The sequence below is a fragment of the Mus caroli genome, unplaced genomic scaffold (assembly GCF_978045245.1).
Source record: "Mus caroli unplaced genomic scaffold, Mus_caroli_1 scaffold_13, whole genome shotgun sequence".
Classification (NCBI taxonomy): domain Eukaryota; kingdom Metazoa; phylum Chordata; class Mammalia; order Rodentia; family Muridae; genus Mus; species Mus caroli.
Genome location: NW_028227268.1, coordinates 116,290,751 through 116,313,074, shown reverse-complemented (window position 1 = coordinate 116,313,074; position 22,324 = coordinate 116,290,751). Strand labels below are relative to the sequence as shown.

At 47.2% G+C, this 22,324-nt stretch overlaps 1 protein-coding gene across 1 annotated transcript in view; it reads left to right on the top strand.

Moving 5' to 3' along the window:
• The window catches only part of Adcy1 (adenylate cyclase 1), a 128,821-nt gene that overhangs the window by 31,918 nt on the left and 74,579 nt on the right, over positions 1 to 22,324 (top strand). The window contains exons 3-4 of the mRNA XM_021178187.3: positions 4,749 to 4,867; positions 13,014 to 13,125. Of these exons, the coding sequence (XP_021033846.1) occupies positions 4,749 to 4,867; positions 13,014 to 13,125 (231 nt within the window). The remainder of the gene's footprint in view (positions 1 to 4,748; positions 4,868 to 13,013; positions 13,126 to 22,324) is intronic.

Genomic DNA, 22,324 nt, shown 5'->3' with positions numbered 1-22,324 from the left:
AGGATCTAGTTTCATTCTTCTACATTCGAAAAATCAGTTTGATCAGCCCTATTTGTTAAAGATGCTATCTTTCCTCTAACGTGTATTTCTGGTCTCTTTGTCTAAAATCAGTTTCCCCCTATTTTTTGAGATAGGCTTTCTCATTGAACCTGGAGCTCTGGATGGTCAGAGGACCCTCCCTTATGGGATGCATCTATTTTCTGCCTCTCTCCCGCCTCTCACACTGCTGGGCTTACAGATGCATGTCACCATGCCTGTCTTTTATGTGGGTGCTAAGATCTGACCTGTAATCCTCGTGTTTGTGCCCCATGTCCTTCACCTGCTGAGCCATCTTCCAGCCTCTCTTTAGTAACCCTTGCCATGACTGCTTTAAAGTGCGTGTTAATTGTTCTGGCGTCTGTCCTCTTAATGTCAGTGTGTGCTCGTTGTCTTTGTTCACTGAACGCTGAGTGCATGTTCCCTAGTTTTGGTTATTATGAATGATATCCTGCTGGCATCTAGACATCTAGATTCTATTGTATGAAACTCTATTTTATTTGGGTCTTGTGTTGGGATGCTTTTCTATGACATCATCCTGAGGAGGCTGAGGAAGAGGAGTTGTTCTGATACTGTCAGATGAAGAAAGAGACCCCTCTGTGGCCTTCTCTTACATCATCCCATATTAAGGGACAGATGGAGCTCTGGCCTTGGTGCTTAACTTTTGCCAGAATGGATTGATCAGGGCATCGAGTTTTCAGAGTCTGTGGCCCAGAGTAGCACACTTAACCATCCAAAAGTTTCTTCTTGAGAACTGCCAGGTTCTGGGACTTGTCTAGAGTAGGCAGCTTTTGACCATCTTTGTTGTTTGTTTTGTTTGTGCCCAGTGGTATTCCAAGTTTCTTCTTCTCCGGCTCCGTTGGGAAATGAACCCCAGCGGCCTCATTCCCAGAGCATGGCCTCTGCCTTCTTCCTTCCAACTTTCAGTCTCATGATGTTAGATATGGAATATCCATGACTTTTACTGGTGTTCTCTGAGAGAAACAGGGAGAGATCCTTCTCCATTTTCCCCAGAAATGAAGCCCTCACAATCATGTAAGAATCTAATTTGGGGACAGAGAGATGACACAATTAATAAAGTCCCTGATTTATAAGCATGCAGATCTGAGTTTGAATCCCTAGTACCCGTGTAAGAAAGGTGTGTGTGGTTCAGTCCTCTGTAACCCTGAGACTGGGGACTGGGGGAGTAGACAGGCAGATCTCTAGAGCTCTTTTCCAGGTAGTCTTGCCGTTGGTGAATGCTGGGTTCCATGAGAGTCTGTTTCAAAAGATAAGTGGAGAATGATTAAAGAAATCAGGCTGCTGGCCTCTAGCCTCCATACACAATGCACACACATGCAGTAGGATGCACATGTGTATGCACGAAATTCGCGCACCCCCCCACATGTATCTAATTTTTATTGAGAGTAACAAGTAATGCAGGTCACAGTTGGAGTACATGCATATTAAGGTTTGAACATGGTTTTCGTGGGGCACCGATATGCTTTCTCTGATGCACATTTGCACTGGCTTTTGTCTGTCTGATATTTTGCTTTTGATCTTATTTTCTTTGTTAGGTTTTATTGCTGTCATAACCTGTTCTGATGTTGGTTGTGTTGAGGCTTCAGGGTTGGACTTGAGATTGGAAATTAACTTCAGATATTGATTATCTTTATAATGTGAATGGGCTACTTTATCCTTGGAGATTTACTCTGAGTCAGAATTTTATCTTCTTGTCCACATGTAGCTGCTTGGGCATCTGGAAAACCCTGGTAACCAAGAGTCCCCATGCTAAGGATGCTAGCAGTAGAGCAGGGTAATGGGACAGCCAACTGACTACCGACTGCCATAGCTACTTCTTGTAGTGCCCAGGACACTGGTCCAGTTTTACAAACTAGTGCTAGCGGCTGTGTGCCAGGTCTAGCCGCTTTTCTGTTTTCCCTCTGGGTTGTCCCCATTGGCCCCAGTACACTCTAGTTCCCTGGAGGGCAGTCTCCCCACTGACTGCTCCAGCCTTGTGGCCTGCAGTCTGTTTGCTTGTACTGATGATATCTGCAGGCAGTGACGCTATAGCCTTAAGTTTCCCTATAGGCTTATGGTGAGAGCACTGTGGGGCTGTCAGGGGGGATGTGGGAGAATATTAATTGTGGAGGAAGGTGTGTGTGGATTCTGGGTGAAGGATAGAGGTTTGTTTTGTTTGTTTGTTTATGCTGTTTTTCTGGCTTGATTTCACTTTGAGCCACTTTCTCTCTTAGGAATTGCAGATTAGTGACGTCTGAGAAGAAGTAAGTCCAGTGCTGGAGTGGTATGGGGGTGCCTGATGGGAGCAGTGGCCACCCACTGAATGTGGGGGTGCCTGGTGGGAGCAGTGGCCCCACACTGAATGTGGGGGTGCCTGGTGGGAGCAGTGGCTTCCCACTGAATGTGGGGGTACCTGGTGGGAGCAGTGGCTGCCCACTGAATGTGGGGGTGCCTGGTGGGAGCAGTTGCCGCTTACTGAATGTGGGGGTGCCTGGTGGGAGCAGTGGCCGCCCACTGAATGTGGGGGTGTCGGGGGTGAGCACTTCTTGCACACTGAATGATAAATTATGCAAGGACAAGGCCTAAGCAGTGGATCTTGGTTACAGTCATAGGTTTTCCACCATGTATTTTCAGGACGTACAGGCTGTACTAGGATTTGGGTTCAAGACTTAGGGGTCTCCTATGTGGATCTCCTATGCTGCCTAGGTGCTGCCTCCAGAGCCTGTCTCTGCCTTATCAGCTCAAGGGGCCTTCCGTTTCCTCCGTGTTCCTGGGGTTGCCCTGAAGAGCACAGAATCTGTCTGTTCCTTTCTGGTAGCCTTTCCCTGTGGCCTTCTTAGTCTACAGCTATCTTTGTGATCCTCCTTGGCCTGTGATTTTGAATTTCCTGGCTGTAAGTCTCTGGTCACTCCCAGGTAGGTTCTTTGTTGATTTCTGACAGATCAATGAATATTGCCCTGGGGTGGTGTGTCCTTTCCACTCAGCACAGCTGATGGCTGCCACTTGGACACCTCTGAGGGCCTCATTTCTGGCTGTATCTCTAGAGGCCTGTGGTGTAGGAGGGGTCCTGGTGACTCCTCATCATGTTTCCTCTCCATGTTTGATGTCCCTGAGAGTGTCGCCTGGACTGTGTCCTCTTTCTGTGTGAGCAAATCTGTAAACAGGTAGTCCTGCTTTCTATAGATCTCCTTCCTGAGTGTCTGGGTCCATCCATCAAGGAGATGCACAGGAACTGTAGTGGGAGATGGTGTGGGGCTGTAGGTCCTTAGTACAGCCCTAGACCTTGCTCATACAGATGGTTCTGGGGCAGGACCCTGGTGGCTTCTCTCAGATGCACGATTCAGCCCTAACCATCCTCCAGCGCTGTGCCTGGTTTCCTGCTGCCTATGCATGCGTATGTTAGCAGCTTTCTCTGAGGTTTCCCAGTGTACCCATTCTCAGGATGAGCTGTGTGGATTCACTGCTGTTCATCGTGTGGCGCAGAAGGGTGAGGCCCTTACACTACTTCCTGGAGCCTCTAGGCTCTCGGGGACTGTGCCTGCCCTCTTAGTTGTTGCCCAGATGGACTGTGTGGACTCAGACTTTCCTTGAAACTCACCAGGGATGCAGCTGCCTTCAGTCAGAGGAGTGGGCTCTCACTGTCACAGTGGGTCACAGTCTAGGAGAGACTCAGAATGGCAGGGAAGGAAAGCATCCCATGTGCATGCCCACAGAAGTTCCCCCAGAGAGAGGACAGCCATGACACTGCACATGTTAGGGGCCTGGGGAAGAGCCTGCAGCATATCCGAGCAGAAACTGAGCCTTCTTCAACCTCCTCCGCCCATGCCAGTAGGATGTTCTTTCCTTTTCTTGCAATTTAACAGCCATCTCTGTCTTCCTTTGCAAGGCAACATGGGATGGGGCATGGGAGGTCTGAGGGAAGATGAGGGCCCTGAAACTTCAGATCTGGCACACAGCAACTCAAGCCTGGCAGGTCAGAACAAGCCAGGGCTGAGGTCAGGGAAGGTCACATCTGGAAGATTCGAGAAAGGCCAGCTCATACTGTCCATCCAGACAGGAAGCAAAGGCCTGGGAGTGTGAAAGGATGCATTCTCTGGGGGCACTTCAGCCCTTCTTGAAACAAAGCAAAGCAAAGCAAAAGCAAAAACAAAAACCTGTGCTTCTTTTCTCTTCTTGGGGAGAGAAAAAAAATTGCTTACCCTACCCAAGTCAGGGAGACACAAGGAGTTAATGACCAAGAGAAGGTGCCAGCTTGTCTCTGAGGCTTTATCTTTGTGTAATAAGGAGTCTTTGTGTGCCCCAGGAAGACAGACTTATTATAAACCAATCTTAAGGACAAATTGTGGATCCAGTTAGAGCAGTGGAGGAGGGGAGAGGGACCTAGTGGCATCTTGGTCAGAGATGGTGGAATTTGCTGGGCTGAGGCTCAGAATGCACCATAGGCCAGAAGAGTAGCATGCAAGGACTGCAGAGCATGTCTGATTGCAGGCCAGGCTCATCTATGCTGGCCTAGGTGTCTGGAGGCAATTGCTTGCTCATTAGTATTCCACATTTGAGTGTCAGTCCATGGGGCTCTGGGGACTGGGCAGTATCTGCAGGCCTGGGCATGTGTTGGTTTGCCTGAGCAGGATCTATAGACCCTTACTACTCTCCTAAGCCAGCAGGAATGGGGAAGTCCTCACTGTTTGACAAAGTATGTCTCTTCTGTCCAGGAACGGTTGCTCATGAGCCTCTTGCCCCGGAATGTCGCCATGGAGATGAAGGAAGACTTCCTGAAGCCCCCTGAGAGGATTTTTCACAAGATTTACATCCAGAGGCATGACAATGTGAGGTAGGGGAATGACAGCAACCCAGCTCAACAGTGAGTTTACTGAGGGGGAGGGGGCTGCAGGGTAGAGGTGACAAGGTAGTGAGTGGGTAGAGGAGCTGGGAAGTGGATGGAAGGAGTGAGGAGGGGAATTAGAAGATGGCTCTCGTTTTGAGGGAGAGAGGAGGGATGGTGAAGAAGTTCGTGTGGCAGCTGCCCAGTAGGGAAGCCGTGGCCATGTGGAGGCGATTGTGGCTTCTTAGGCGGCACATGCCCGTTCTTGTTCACATTTCTTCCATCAGCACTTGCATTTCCTGATAGGGGGATAGAGTGACAGTTGATAGGGGGACAGAACTGTGTCCCCAAGACTGCGTTTTTGTAGTGGTGTTTCGTGTGGGGAGTCTCCATTTCTGAATAATGGCTGAGCATTGCTTGAGATGAGCTCTTCCCCCTCACTCTCCTCATCTCATCATCCCTTGGAGGTCGGAGCTCAAGGGACCTTGAGTCTTCCATATGAACCAACTTGTGAATACTTTGAAGTTTGCTTGCCTGCTTAGAGAGCCTGCTGAAACTATTTGTCCTAATGCATTGTATAGTCTTTTGCCCAATGCTCTTAGAATAGTTGAGTGTCACCTGTTGGGGAGTGCCACCATGTAAATGCCACTCAGGAGATGACTGGGTGGACATAAAGCACTTTCTGTTCAGTTGTTCTTTGCTGGCTCTCCTGGGTGTTAGGTGTCCGGACTTCCAGCCTTTAGCCCCTGGAGACACAGAAGCATGTGAAAATAACTCACTCATGTTGGCTAGCACAGGCTGGCTCATTCCAAATTTGTTAAGGCTTGTGAACCATCCCGGTACAAGCCATCCCTGTAGGGAGAGCAGGCATGGCTAATCAGCTCACAGCTACTGCTCTGTGCATATCCGTGAATTCTTCCACTCTCTGCCATCATGGGCTTTGATAGGGACCAGTGCTGTCCTCCCTCCACAGAGGAGGATGCGGTAATGGACTTCAGACCCAGCTGTTTGGAAAGGAGCCACAGAGCCAGTCCTTGAGCCTCGATGCTCTCCACAGAGCCAGCCCTTGAGCCTCGATGCTCTCCACAGAGCCAGCCCTTGAGCCTCGATGCTCTCCACAGAGCCAGCCCTTGAGCCTCGATGCTCTCCACAGAGCCAGCCCTTGAGCCTCGATGCTCTCCACAGAGCCAGCCCTTGAGCCTCGATGCTCTCCACAGAGCCAGCCCTTGAGCCTCAATGCTCTCCAGAATTAGGGCTCAGAAGCTCCTTGCTGAGCTCATGCTTGTTTGCTGTCCTTTCACTCCTGTGAGCAGCTGGCACTGCTGCCTGCATTGTAGACATCAGGAAATTGAGACTCAGCCATGTGAAACAAACATGCAGGAAGCCCTGGGCAGTGGGTAGAGGGCTGGACACAGGACCAGCTGATGCTTGCATTTGCTGTACATCCCTCACCGCACCTGCTGCTCCTCCTTAGCTGGAAAGGACACAATTCAGTGCCCCAAGGGCCTGTGGAGGAGCAGCAGCCACCAGAATGTCTCGGAGAGAACCAGGTGGTTGTGCTGTACGAGGGTGTCATGGTGAAGGGCCTCCTGGTAACCCGAGCGAGTAGGCATCTTTGGCTTCTGCTCGCTCAACAAAGCAAACAGATAAACAAATATTAGAACTAGCTCTTCATCCTCCTCCCTCTGTGGCTTTGTTAGGTTTCTGTTCCTGTGATAAACACTATGACTGAAAGCAAACTGGGGAGGAAGGGGTTAATTTGGCTTACACTTCCACCAATGTTGTAGTCCATCATTGAAGGAAGTCAGGGCAGGGAGCTGATGCAGAGGCCATGGAGAGGTGCTGCTTACTAGTGGCTTGCTCCTCATGGCTTGCTCAATCTGATTTCTTAGAGAACCTAGGCCCAGCAGCCCAGGAGACAGCGCCACCCACAATGGTCTGGGCCTCTCCTCATCAATTGCTAATTAAGAAAATGTCTTACAGGCTACCCTACAGCCCTATCTTATGGAGACATTTTATTAATTGAGATTCCCTCCTCACAGATGCCTTTAGCTTGTGTCAAGTTGACATTAAATTACCCAGCACACCCTGGGAGGGAGAGCATTGATCACAGTGGCCAGGTCCGCAGCTTCTCTGTGGCTGCTGAAACAACCAGCACCTGCCTCTCTGTCCTGACTTTCTGAGAGGGCTGACTTAGCCTGCTTTGCTGGGAAAATAGAGTTTGGGTGTACACTGGGAAACACCACAGTTTTCACACACATGTCCCCTGCTCAGGACAGAGTGAACACATGGAACCCACAGCTGGTTACTGGGGACACAGAGCATTGATAAAGGGCCCGAACATCATAGTTGAAATAAGCGATGGAGTCGCTCTCTTCTGTGAGGCTAGTCTCTGAAGTGTAGGTCGTGCTGAGCCAGGCAGAGACGCTCAAACAAAGGAGGAGGAGAGATCTGTAGATGCAGACCTAAGAAAATGCATGTAAATGGATCACTGCACAAGAGGAGAGAAATAACTCTCAGGAAGACAGACAAGAATTACGCACATGAAAGATGAGAATTTCAATGAGGACATAGAAGCATAAAGGAGTAACAAATCAGAAGGCTCACGACTGTAGCAACCAAATATAAAACTCCCCACAGGAGAAGAGAGAATCAAGCAGAAGATTGGCGAACTGGAAGACGGGTCTCCGGAAGGGTCCAAAAGAGAAGAAAGAATGGAAAGAAGAAAGCTTCAGGCATACAGGAAGTCAGCGCTGGGACAACGCACACGTTATAGATGTTGCTGAAGAAGAGTGGGAAGGGCAAGGTTTCTTTTTTTCTTTAAAGCTTTTCAGATGGACATGTGAAACAGAAATCCGCATCCAGAATAGCAAACATACGACACCAAATAAGATGAACTTAAAGAGATTTACATGATAGAGTTCTGTACAGTTAGAGACCAAGGGAGAACTGTGAAGGCAATAGCAGGAAAGTGTTTTCCTGTAAGCAACAGAATCCCCATTACGTTTTCAGTGGATCTTAGGGGCAAACCATGCAGGGCAGAGGGAGCAAATAGCGTATTCCAGATGTTTTAAACAAACCACAAAACACCACAAACCAAGGATGCTGTGCCTGGCAAAATTTTTCTTCAGAAATAAAGGCAAGGCAGAGATTCTGTCAGACAGTGCAAAGCTGTGGGCGTTTGTGGCTACCAGACCCGCATTATGAAAAAAAAATGCTAAAAAAAATGAAAAAAATGCTAAAGGGATTCTCAGGGTGAAAGAAGACTCCTCTGCAGCAACACAGGGCATAAGAAACCATGAAACACAGTGACAAAGATGTATATATATATGTATGTATGTATCTGTATACATGTGTATCTGTATACACACACACACACACACACACACACACACACACACACGTTATCTGTGTGTATGAAGGTGAATAGTTTTTTATTGTGGTTGCATGATAGTTAAAGCCTGGCCAGTGGAGATGCTCTGCAGGTGGAGGTGCTGGACATGAAGCTTGGTCACCCGAGTTTGATTCCCCACAACCCACAAGGTGGGAGGAGAAAACCAACTCTAACCACAACACATTCATTATGGCGTATTGTGCACCTATGGTATATGTATGTGTTTTAAAAATAACTGTAATGGGGAAATAATATATGACATGAGCACATGTAAATTGTGGTTAGTAAATTATAGCAGGGTGTTAAAATATACATTTTTTCCTCTATGACTGATCAGCAATATGATAAGTAACTAAGGAAGTTAATTGTAAGAAAAAAAGAGAAAATATTGAAAGCACTTCAATTCAGAAAACCCACAGATGCAGCAGGACACAGATGAGAACAAAAACAAGATTCCCAAGAGGAAACATGTACCCCAGAGGCAGTGCCAGTACACCCCATCAATACACAACGTGTAAATGTCATAAAATGTCCTATCAATCAAAAGGCAGGGTAGCAACATCAGCCAAACAGAAATCAGACACAGTGACAACCAGCCCGACTACATCTTCTGTACAAGAAGCTTGCTTCAGATGCGAGGCTGTACCCTGGGCTGGAGGAGCAGAGATGGGAAAGAACATCCATATGAATGAGAATCAGGGTGGAGCAGGGGTGGCCATGCCCTCATCAGGCCAGGTACACTTATGTCAGAACTCTTAGAAGACTTGGCATAATGCACAGCCAACTCAAAATGAAGTATGTCAAGTGAGTGTCCATAAAACTGAAAGGGCAAATGTCCATCAAATCAGCATTAATGTACCTCTGATAAATGAATAGAACATCTAGACAGAAGAGCAGAGAGAGAGAGAGAGAGAGAGAGAGAGAGAAGAAGAAGAAGAAGAAGAAGAAGAAGGAGGAGGAGGAGGAGGAGGAGGAGGAGGAGGAGGAGGAGGAGGTGACAATGACGATGCTGATGACCACTCTTCGAGCACTATGGACCTGGTGCTAATAGACACAACAGACCATACCACTCGTTCTTCTCAAGTGCTTGTGGTTCTCCCTAGCACAGGTCATGCAAGGTCACAGAAAAATCCTAATGAATTTGAGAGAAGTAAATCATATTGTATTTCCTGACCCAATGGCACCGTGCGTTCAGACTTCAAATCATATTGCAAAGCTGTCATGATTAAAGCAGCATGGTGTGAAAGCAGAGACTTAGGATAGACTAGAGAAAGGAGCCCAGAAGTGAACCTACATACGTGTACCCAGCCTGTCCTCAAGGGTGGCAAAATGGAATAAAGAAAGGTTTATCTTCAATAGATAGTGCTAGAAATACTGAACATCCACAGGTTGAACAGTACAATTGGACCCTCATCTGATACAATACGCAGAATCAATTAAAATCGATTCTAACTTGAAAAGTATAAAATCCTAGAAAGCGAAACCTGTTCTAAGTTCTCTGACATTGGTTTTGGCAGCGATTTCATAGCAGCAAGAGCAGGAATAACTGGAACGAGACCCAGCTTGGTGATTCACCAAACTCCTGCAGTTACCCAGGAATGTTTCTTCAAGAGAAACTGCGAGGTATCAAGGCTGGGGCTTGTGGCTTCTGCACCTGCCCAGTGCTCCTCCTTAGCTCCACAGCCCCTGGAGGCTGAGAAGGTACCTCTTCAAAGCCCTGCTTCGAGTCAGCAGGGTCTGATGGCCTGGGGAGTCCCTGCCAAGTCTTCTGATTGGCCTCCCCGAGCAGCCCTGACTCAGCCCTATGTGAGCCTGCTGCGAGACTCAGCACCTATGCTGAGAACAGTCTAGGGTGATCCCAGAGCATTGTAGCTGCTTCCAGCAATGCTGACAATTGAAGCAGGCAGCAAAGTGACCAGAAAGAATGAAAGGAAAAGCTGGGCACTGAGCGAGCATGCACTACTTTCACAAGGTCTAGGCACAGTTGTGGGAATTTCAGAAGACCAAGCCTCTGCAGCATTAGTTCACGGAGTGTCAGTCAGTCAGCCAGCCAGCCAGTCAGTCAGTCAGTCAGCCAGTCAGTCAGCCAGTCAGTCAGCCAGTCAGCCAGCCAGCCAGCCAGCCAGCCAGTCAGTCAGTCAGTCAGTCAGTCAGTCAGTCAGTCAGTCAGTCAGTCAGTCAGCCAGCCAGCCAGTCAGTCAGTCAGTCAGTCAGTCAGTCAGTCAGCCAGTCAGTTATATATAGGGCCTGCAGATGTCTTCTGACTCTGATTTCTCAACAGAAATATATTAGACATGCTGCAAAAGTGTGTATGTCTCATACATGGGCAAAACAAGCGCCAGCAGAAACTGTCCAAGGAAGCCTAGACGTCGGGATTCTTAGACAAACATTTTAAGTCAGCGATTTTAAATGTGTTCAAAGAACAAACTGTGTCTGTGTAATTAAAGGAAGCCATAGCGATGTTTTCTCACCAAACACAGAATACCAGCAGAGTAGACATTTTAAAAATAACCAAATCAAATAGAGCTTCTAAATTTAAAATAGACAAGTGAAGTGAGAAACATTTTGGAGGGGTTCAGTGGCTGACTTGAGTAGGCAGCATAAGAGTAAATGAGCTTAATGACAGAGCCACAGGCATCTCCAGGCTGAAGAATGATAGGAGCATGGAAAGATGGGAAAGATCTCAGAACTCTGTGAGGTACTACCGACTCTATCAATGCACACATGATGAGATTCCCTAGACAAGGGAAGAAGGAGAAGACAAGGTATTTGATGAAACAATAGCCAAAACTGTTGCTTACAACAACAACAACAACAACAACCCCCACCTTATTAATCTGTATATGCAAGAATCTCAATGTGTTTCAAAGTGGACAAACTCAGATCCCACACCAAGGCATATCCTAGTCAAAATGACAACAGCCAGATGTGTGGGCAGAATCTGAAAGAGCAGGAGAGAAAGAACTCTATCTAGAACTGAGCTTGGGTGAGATGATGCCTGCTTTATGGCAGCAGGAGCCAGAAGTAAGCAAGAAGATACATCCAAAGGCTGAAGGGAAAAGGTAAGAATTCTGTATCCTTCAGGGATGGGGGCAGCAGCACTGACCCCTCCAATGGAACTCTGTCCCCTCAGTATCTCCTTATCACCCCATCCTCTTGTCAGGCAAATCTGACCCAACCATAGAGGGCATTAACATTCCTCACCCATCTCCCTGTCTGTTTTCACCACACTTAAATGAAGTGCCTTAGCATACTTCAAATGTCCCCTTCCCCTGTCAGAAAGAATCCCGAGGGCAGAGATGATTACTGGAATCTTCCATTTATGGAACATCCCAAGCTTCTGCCCAGCCTAGCTGGTCCTCAACGAGCAACCTGCAAATATATTAATAGCACTTAAATGATTGTGAATGGACGGCCCCAAGGAAATGGTGTTCTCTGGGCACAACAGGACTGATGCACACCTGAACACACAGAGATTGTGACAACACAAGACCTGCCCATGTTCAAGACAGACAAAATCCCAACCTGGGGAGTGAAGTAGACACAAAGCCCAGTGGATTTGGGGAGGCAGATAAATGCCTTTTCCTCAGTGGACTGTCCAGACTCACGCTCAGAAGTAGTTGGCCAACACCAAATGGCTTCCATTTTTGTTATGTGTGCACTTTAAAAACATGTGAAAGAGAAAGAACATGAAGTTAGGTATATGGGCTGGGGGAGGAGCTTAGAAAGGGAAAGAATGTTTATTAAACCGTATGAAAAATTTAAAAACAAAAATAATAAAAATTACTGTGCATGATTGTAAACATGTGAAGCGTCATGTCCATGTCACAGATGGGAAATGGGCACCAGGAAGGCCTGACAGCCCCCTTGCTGTAGCTCATGCAGCAGGACTGCCATGCTACCCTTCAGTGTCACTCAGCCTGGCTTATCTTTGGTGGCACCCTCTCTTGTCTGCAAGAACTTTCATTTCTTTTTATTTGACATTTATAGTTCCAACAGAGGGGGCCTGGGGCGTGGTGTCTGGTTTCTGGAAGTCCTGGAGTTTGCAGGAAAGCTCTGAATATTTAACCAGCATATTTTAAGATAGACCTTGGGGCTAAAGAATGTTTAAAGCCAAAATCTAGATGATTTTCACCTCTCAGATATTTGCAGAATATATTTTTTGAAAGAACAATAGGAATTATTGCTTTAGAGTCTTAACATCTGTAGAAAATTGCGCATGTTCAAGACTGACTCCAGTTCTGCACTAAATAGGCATCAGGAGTACTAGGAGGGTATCATGGGGGGAATATGGACTCTCTATACTGTGACTTAGGCCTTTGGCTCAGGCGCTCTGATGGTCACATGCATCCGGGTAGCAGGAGGAGAAGAAAATGGTTGGTGGGGCGGGACATGTTCTTACTTAAAAGCCGGTCACTCTACTTCCTGCTCCTGGCCCCAGTGTAGATGCAGTTATGTGAGCACCCTGGGGAGGAAGCAGGTCTACTGGGCAGACAGCAGGAGCTTCCTATGTGGGTGACAGGTTAGGATGGGGGACAGCAAGCTCCAACAGCCCAGCAGCTAGCTAATCCCTCTGTAGCCAAGAGGTGTGCCTTGCAGCTTTTCTAAACCTGGCTCTTCTTGCCTGTAAGAGAAGGAGGAGGTTGTGCAGTGTGCTTTGAGAAGTCAGTGGGGGTGTGGATGGGAGAGGCTATGCAACTCTTAGGCCACGATTTTCTAAGCTACCAAGAAGAGGTGACCTGCATCCCCTTCCTCTTGCAGCATCCTGTTTGCAGACATCGTGGGTTTCACAGGTCTGGCGTCCCAGTGCACAGCCCAGGAGCTGGTGAAACTGCTCAATGAACTCTTTGGCAAGTTCGATGAGTTAGCCACGGTAAGCACTGTGTTTGCTTCTGTTCTGCTAGGCAAGGCAGCTTCTAGAGTGATGCTCTACCAAGCTGGCCTCTGCATCTGCAGCATAGGAGCCTCACCGGTCCACCTTAGGCCTAAGCCCTGTATCTGCACCTCACAGGCTCCTCTGGCGCCTCCCAAGGCATCCAAATAGAACCACGGCCTACCTGCTGCACTCAGCTCTGGCCAGCTGGCACTGCTCCTAGGACAACCACAGCTTTCTCTCTTCCTGAAGCAGCCTTGACTGTGCCTCTGCTGGAGCTGGCTTTGCCACCCTTCTGGGCTGGAAAATGTCTGCTTCTGCTTCCCCAGCCCCTGCTGAAGCCCCAGCTGCTGCTGCTGCTGCTACTGTTACTGCCAGCTTACTCCTCCTGCCCCTGTCCTGTTGACTCTAGGAATGTTGGGAATGCTGGATTCTTAACATTTGTCACATGTGGCATTTAAGACTCACTGAATGGTGGCACTCTGCCCTTAGGCTCTGTCCCTATGGAAGAGCCTGGCTTTCAGTCTTAAGAGTCCTCTGCACCTCTGGGACTTTATCATGTAGGCAGAAATCCCTTGTAGCTTATCCATCTTGTAGATCTTCATTGATTCCGGCTCCTAGCCTGTGTAGGCATGGGGCCACTTCCACAGGACATGAGCCATACCCTAGGAAGAGTGGGGACTACTGAGAGTGGGAGGAAGGGAGCAAAGGGTCAGGGTGGGGAGCATTTGGACATGTGATTTATTGGGGTGCTACCACCTGTATGAGCTTCCTGGGGTCTTAAATCCACCATTGATGCCCTTCAAGGTGGTGAGGGAGTATGTGGGATAGAGTCACATTCTTTTGCCCAGCCTCTGACCAGGTGAGGCATAGATACTGAGAAACTGAGGGATGGGGGCTGCCACAATCAGTGGAGCCAACAGGGAGTGATTTCTTGGTGGTGTGGGGTTGGGCGGCCAGTACTGGCTGTTAGCAGCCCAGAGCTGACACTTGTCAGAGCAGTAGAGTGCAGGTTGGATAATGAGACTCAGAGAGATGGGACATTGCATTGGCAAAGAAGAGGGAGCCAGTTCAGTGTTTGACTCTGGGAGGTGGGGGAAGAGAATAATGCCAAGCTTGCTTCAGTCAGCTGGGCAGAGAGATTAAGGTGGGATGGGTAGGCACCAAGGATTTTAGACAATACTCCCTTATCTTAGAGTCACTATTGCTGTGATAGAAACCATATCCAAAAGGAAAGGGTTTATTTGGCTTATCCTTCCACACCACAGTCCATCATTGAAAGATATCAAGGCAGGAACTTAAATAGTAAAGGAACCAGGAGGCAGGAGTTGATGCAGAGGCCATAGAGGGGTTCTGTTTACTAGCTTGCCCATCATGGCTTGCTCAGCCTGCTTTCTTATAGAACCCAGGACCACCAGCCCAGGATAGAACCACCCACAGTGGTCTGTGGTGTTCGCCCATTAGTCACTAATTAGGAAAATATCCTATAGGCCTGCCTACAGGCAAGTCTTATGGAGGCATTGTCTTAACTGAGGTTCCTTCCTCCCAGATGACGTTAGCTTGTATCAAGTTGACATACAACTATCTCCATTCCCTTTGTTGCTGGAGTGAAGATCCTGGAATTGAGCAGCAAAGTTGTCTATGTTCCTAAAGATTCCTAAGTGCTTTCTGGGGCATCCAAGGATGTCCTAGTCAGGGACTAGTCATAGAACTCCTAATTGGGAAAGACTTACTCCATCTGGGGAGAGGTATACTGTCTTGGTTGGTTGGTTGCTGAGGCTGCTTGTCTGTGAGGCCTCTGTAGCCTTGACTGGTTGTCCCTAGGTCTTCTCTCTCTCTCTCTCTCTCTCTCTCTCTCTCACACACACACACACACACACACACACACACAGACACACACAGACACATACACACACACACACACACACACAGACACACACACACACACACACACACACACACACACACCACCACCCCCAGTAGGGCTCTGCCTGTCCTCATATAAGCCACCCTCACCGTCTGAGGTGAGTCCCTGGATCTTGCTGTGGTACAAAGGATTTCTGGTCCCACATGACAGAGGGTTGCTGTGGGGAGAGCAGGAGAGCATGGCCAGCCTGCAGCTCCTCTGTGTCAGAAAGCACATTTTGACAAGGTCTGGGCTAGCTCTGAAGAGACACTGCAGCCTGGAGGTCCCACAGGTGACCAGGTGTTCCTGGGTCTGTATTTGATTTCTACATTTTACTAGGAAACTCATTCTTTGGAGGCCTCTGATCAGAGGAGTCAAAGTTGGTTCTACCAGGGCCTTTGTACTTTCTTATGCCCTGAATTTGTGCTGCCTAAAAGTCAGAGGGCTAGGTCCCCGAGGCCAGCATCTTCCCCAAAGGGAGCCAGTTTCAGTCAGCTTCAGGCATCTGCCCTTCCCCTTGCAAACGTCCCTGGAACTCACGTTGGTTTCCTGCAAGGCACCTGCTTTGTGTCCCCGGCTCTCAGTGGTGGCTATATAAGTTGCAGACAGTAAGCCTAGAAGAGCCTTCAGTGGCTGCTACATGAGCATAGATGACTTGACCATGTTTTCTGCCCAGCCTGGGCCAGTGCCCTACAAAGGGTGGATGACTTACTTTTCATGAATCACTTAAGGATTGTCACATTGGTGTCATATCTAGAAAAGTCTTTATCTAGCCAGGATTGTATATATCTCCTACCCATCGTCTCCTCTGGGAGTCGTGTAATTTAAGGCTTTCCTCTCTGTTGTCTCTGTTCCTTTTCATCAGCATGCACGGCTCCAGCCCCATTTGTTTTGTAGCTTTTGATTGCTATAGAGACTGCAGTGCAGCGCCATGTTGGGTGATACCCCTGGCCTCCTGGCTAAGGTGTCCCCTGATCACTTACATCGCTGCCACTGTTGGGGTCCCCATGGGTTCCTCGTATAGCACTCCCAGGCCAAGCTGCTACAGCTTTTATTCCTGGGGACGCTCTTTCAAATAGCACAACTCCCAATTCTAGACAGAAGCCAGATGTGTCATTCTGGCTATAGACTGCCTTCAGAATGCCCTGGATTTGGCTGGGGCAGAGAGCTCCAGGTGCCTGAGAAACTGGGCATTCAGAACTTTACAGTTCCCACAGCTGACTTGGCTCCCCAGTGACTTAAGGAGAATCACGTCCCATAACACAAAGTTGTCTTGTAATGTACTAGTTTGTTCCCGGGAATATGTGATTGAGCTCAAGAGAGCATTTTCAGAATTGTTTTTCTAGACAAAGTGCTTTCAGTGGGGCCTGTTTGGACTTGAAGCACCCACCCACCAAGGTACCAGTAAGAGCCCAGCTGAGATCTCAGAGGCTGGTGGGAGGAAGAATGTGCTGTGTCACTGTGTGCTGATGCCATCATAGTGATGACTGTGGATACACTGAGGACTCTGCTGTGGTGGTGGGGCACAATAACCAGTACCCCATTGCTGGCAGAAGATGGACCAGTGGGAACAGACGTCATCCCCTTGCCTTGGGGCTGGGCCTTTCTGTCTTGTGACCTTCTGTCCTCAAAATCAAGGTAGAACTGTAGGAGCATCAACTGAAAGTTTTAGATTTGGTTGCACTTGATCAGAGTAGAAAGTGGCCTGGGTCTACCCTGTGACAGGCAGGCCAGGGTACCATGTCATATTCATTTCTAAGACAGAGGAGAAGCTGATAGGATAAAGCCAACTCTTCAGGGCCTCATGGTTTCAAAGCCTGTTTCCTAAGAAAGAACTGGTACCCTTCTTTCAAAGTCACAAAGGCCATTGCTGTGAGGGCTTGCTTATGGCCTCTGAACTTTTCTCCAGCTATCTGTAGAGCAGAGACGCCGCTGGCCCACCAGTTCATCTTATCATTTTGTGTGGCTGTCATTGGGCAAGCCACACTCATTTCCAAGTCAACTCTGAGGTCCGAGTTACTACTAAGGAGCTTGGCACACAGCAGAGGCTCCATGAGTTTAATCAAGTGAGACAACACAGCATCCGAGGTGTCTGCTTCAGTGGCCTCTGGACTCACTGACCTGGGATCTGAGAGCAGAGGACCTCAGAGGGTGCCCATAAATGAAGGGCATCAGAAAAGGGACTCAGCTGTCTAAGCCTGCCATCCATGGCTGCAGCAGCCTCCCGTGCAGATGCTGAGCAGGCTGGGAGCAGAATAGCATTATGGAGACAGCTTGCTGCTGCTTGCATCTGCATTTCCTGAGGGCTCTGTTTCCCAAGTGTGACAAGCACTAAGCTCCCTCCTTCACCGTTTTCTATCCTAAGGCTGTGAGAGGCTGGGTGAGCCTCTGGGAGGAATGTCAGTGCAGATGTGGCTCACAGAAATGTCTGGAAAGAAGCAGCCCTCTGACCAGCCTTTGCAGGCGATGTGGGTGTCATGTGGGAGTGGGGTGTACTCCCAATCTGGGGTATCCATTCTGTAACTGTTCAGCCTTGACAGAGGACAAGGCAAGATCTTGACTTTCCTGTAAATTCTCTTCCCACTAGGTGGGTTCTTTGTTGTTACTTTGCTGGGGACTCAAAGGGTGGCTTCCAGAGCCTGATCCAGAACCACTCATCCAAGTCCCAAATCCCAGCAAATATTCATTTCACTATCTGGCTTTTGTGGCCAGTATCTGGGAGCGACTTGCTAAAGCATGTGCTTATGTGCAGGACACTGGTGCTGGTAGGGGGGACCTCAATTTCGCCTTCCTTGACCTCCCCAATCTTCCTCTAATCCAATTGAGACTCGCCTTCACAGCTTCAGGACTCTGCTTTCATATACCCGTCCTGGCCCCAGGCCAGCCATAGCCTCTGGGGAGCCTGCACAGTCCCTGGAGTTGCTGTATTTCCTGCATGCTCATGGGTAGCCTTGCCAGGCCTAACTGGGTCAGGAAGATAGGAGAACTCCCTCCATCCCCACCCAAGGGAGGCATAGTACCTGTGAGTCTGGTGTCTTTGGGGAAAGATGTTTTTTGAGAAAAGTCTATCTTGTGTGGGAGACTTTGTGAACAAAGGAAGTCATAGTCTTCCTGACTTGCTTCAGGCTCCTAACAAACAGGGCCCCAAGTGTGGCTCCTGAGTGGCTGCCCTTGAGTGATGTCCACAATAAGGGGTGCAGGGTGATGGCTGTGTTCACTGCTGGGTGCTGCCTAAACATCACACGTCCTGCATCAGTTTTCTCTTGGGGCACACCTTCTGAAGAACAAGCCTAGCTCTCCTTTCTGCTTCTCTGGCTCCTCATTCCCTGCTGTTCTAGTGGTGTGGAGGGCCCTTCAGAGAAAATACTCTATCGCCTGGAAGCATCCCATTGTCTGGCTGAATCAAAGCTTGTTGTCTGTTCACAGCCTGACGGGCATCTGGGCTATTTCTGGGCTAGGTTACACCAAATAAAGCTGCTGCGAGCATCTGTGTGTAAGGGTTTCTGCGGGCGAGTGCTTCCCGTTTTCTTGTGTAAATACGTAGGAGTAGGCTCCAACAAAGTGTGCTGAGTTTATTACGTTTAACATTTTAAGAAATGAGCCCAGTACTTTCCAGACTGCCTATTGCCATCTCCTGTCTGTAGCCACGATGTTTGCGTTCTCGTTTCTCTGCATCTTTGTCTGCTGCTGTGGCTAGGTTTTTAAGTGGGTGTGTGGTCTCCCTCGTAACAAATCATGAGTATCTTTTAACTGCTTATTGGCCATCCATGTGTCATCTTTGGATGAGTAGCCAGTCAGGGGCTTTCCACCATCCTTCTTTTTAAATTGGGTTGGTTGAAAACTATTGTCTATTATTTATAAGGTTATATGCCAATTAAAACAGTCTCTAAAATGTTAAGAAACAGACAAAATATAAAGATTGAACTGAACAACAGTTGGTCAACCCTTAGACTATGTAAATATTGAATTTTTTTGGTTTTACTTCTCTGAGGATTCATTCTATGGATTGTTGTGACACTAACATTATACAATGTTTAATTTCATAAAAAAATCAACACACTATATACATAGGCAAACACATATGCATAAGCCTGCGTACATACTACTCATATATAGTTAATATGCTAAAATACATGAAACCCCAAAGAGAAAAGAAACATGTAAAATAGACAAAAGCACTAGAATATAAAATGGAATTTCCCTCACAAAATCAGAGTTATAGACGTAACCTAAAAGCAAACAATCATAGAACCCCAGAGAAAGCCGCACATGCCATCCATAGGGAAAGGGAGTTTACTGCCTTCAGAGTAAGCCCGTTTGTTCAGTAGATGATGTCTTGGTCGCTGTCTTACCTCTCCTTCTTACTTCCTGGGGAAATAGAGAGGAAGGTAAACGGTTTCTGTCTGACCCACCACACACATGCAGAGCTCCCTCCCTCAGAGCAGCGATGGTCCCTGGAATTTGTCACATAACCTGCACTTGTCAGTCTCCTGTCTGTGTTTTCTTGTGATTCAGCCAATACTGTCTCAAAGCTGGCTAGAGATATGATCTGACCAACATTCGTAGGGAAAGTAGGGAATATGTACAATAAGTATTTAGGAGCGAATCAGATAAATTCCACTTACCCTGTCCTGTATGCTTTACCTAGAGATACCTGGAGTCATACAACAGTTGTCCTTTTTCATTCTTTCTTTCTTCATAATTTACTTTTTATTCACTTTTAAAATTTTTAATTGTTTTAGTTAGGGGTTCACTATGTTGTCTGAGCTGGCCTCAAAGTCATATCAGCCTGTCTTAGCCCTCTGAATGCTGCTGAGGTCATCACTGTGTGTCATTGTGCCCCACCTCAAACTTTATAATGGTCCACAAGCAAACCCTTCTTCAGATACGTGACTGTGACTTTTTGTAGGTTTTGTTCCTTCTAATAGTATAGCCTTAAGAGTAGGAGATTTTAAATTGTGTATCTGCATGGCATTTATGTATTCATTCATTCTTTTATTTAATGAATTGCCAATTTTGTGTTGTGTATGAACTATCCTTGCCCAATGTCTATCATTATGCTGGCTTCTCAAGATCTCTCTGCCTCTGCTGACTCCTGCAGATCACCCCAGTCTGGCCTCCCTCCGCCTTCCTGTCTGTGCACTTGTCGATCACTTTTCCTCCTCCCCTTCCTCCATGGCTTTCCCCACCCCCATCCTGAGGGCTTTCCCTATTTCATATCTTTAACTAAATCACATCTATGGAGATTCATCTTTTTATTGCCTAGTTAAGGTGATATCATGGATATTTTGGGGTGATATATAGAGTATATTTATATACACACACATATATATACACACACATATATATATACACACATACACACATATATGTTATATACATGTATACACACACACACATACACACACACACACACACACACACACACACAACTCCACACACTCCTTGCTCTGTATTTTGGTCTTTTGCTGAAAGAAATGAGACTGGCTATTTTAAGGAGTTAGTTTAGCAAGAAGCTAAATAACAAAAGTTCCATAATATATATAAAAAAAAATCTAGCCTGGTGCCTAGCACAGAACTGACATGCAATGAAGATAATAATAATAATTGCTGTGTTTACCAGGGAGCCATGCACACATGAGGTCATCTGTTAGAACAGCACAAATATCTGGAATTTCAGTGTGAAAAAGATTAGCATATTCTCTCCAAAGATATTAGCTCATTTTTCTTTAATCCCATCAGGTTCTTAATTCATAACCAGATAATGTTTGCTGCAGAAAATGTCCATTTGCTAGCTGAGTCTGTTTTAGAAAACTGTCAATTAACTGCTATCTCACTACCACAGTGATTAAATCAGACCCCAGCTCTGTAGAGGTTCACTCTTTCTGCTACACATCAGCTGTGATTTGATTTCCTGCCCCCTTCCCCCTGCACACACACACACACACACAGAGAGATGAAGAAGAGTTCCTTAAACAGGGACTGGCTACATAAAGGCTCAGACTGGATCGGGGCTGGCAGAATAGATGAACGCAGTTACTCTTTATTTTTGTCAGGTCTGTCCAAACTGAAAGCAACCATCCTCAGAAACCCAAGTAGATCCACTATCAAATACAATGTAGCTCTTGGAAAATCTCTGTGTGTTTCATGTTCTCCATAACTTTACAAAGACATTGTTCTTAGGGGAACACAGTGGCAGAGAAGAGCAGCTAATCTTGATCCCTTGTTTTGTTTGCCCGCTACCTAAGTGGAGCCTGCACCAGCCAGTAGGGCTAAATAAATCTTATCAAGCTGTTAGCCTCACCGAGGTCCTAAGACTTCCCAATACTGTTTAGGATACATTTTGAGTTAACTTTTCTATATGACCTGAGGTATAGATCAAAGATTTTTATTTGCCAGTAGGATCTCAACATTTTGCTGGGAAGACTAGCCACTTGTCTATTCATCTTGTCAGATATTTAGGAAACTCACTTTTCCATATGTAGCTGGATATGAGTCTTTCTAGATTTTCAATTCTATTCCATTGCTCCTTGTGTCTGTCTTAACACCTAGCTATACCTTGGTCCTATAGCTTCATGGCAGTCTGTGATGAGGTCTTAGGATCCCACAAACTGTGGTGTTCTTTTTCAAAGGAGAATCAGGCTACTTCAAGCCCTGCACTTTTTTAATTAAAAAATTTTAGAATTATCTCTGATTCTACAACAAAGGCTACTTGTTAAATCCACACCATGAATCTGGTGAGAACCAGTACCTAGAGCTGTAGACAGCTGACTCACAGCATAGCTCAGCTCTCTGTTCTGGAGCTGTAGAGACAGCTGACTCACAGCATAGCTCAGCTCTCTGTTCTGGAGCTGTAGAGACAGCTGACTCACAGCATAGCTCAGCTCTCTGTTCTGGAGCTGTAGAGACAGCTGACTCACAGCATAGCTCAGCTCTCTGTTCTAGAGATGCAGACAGCTAACTCACAGTATAGCTCACTTCTCTGTTCTAGAGCTGTAGAGACAGCTGACTCACAGCATAGCTCAGCTCTCTGTTCTAGAGCTGTAGAGACAGCTGACTCACAGCATAGCTCAGCTCTCTGTTCTGGAGCTGTAGAGACAGCTGACTCACAGCATAGCTCAGCTCTCTGTTCTAGAGATGCAGACAGCTAACTCACAGTATAGCTCACTTCTCTGTTCTAGAGCTGTAGAGACAGCTGACTCACAGCATAGCTCAGCTCTCTGTTCTAGAGCTGTAGAGACAGCTGACTCACAGCATAGCTCAGCTCTCTGTTCTGGAGCTGTAGAGACAGCT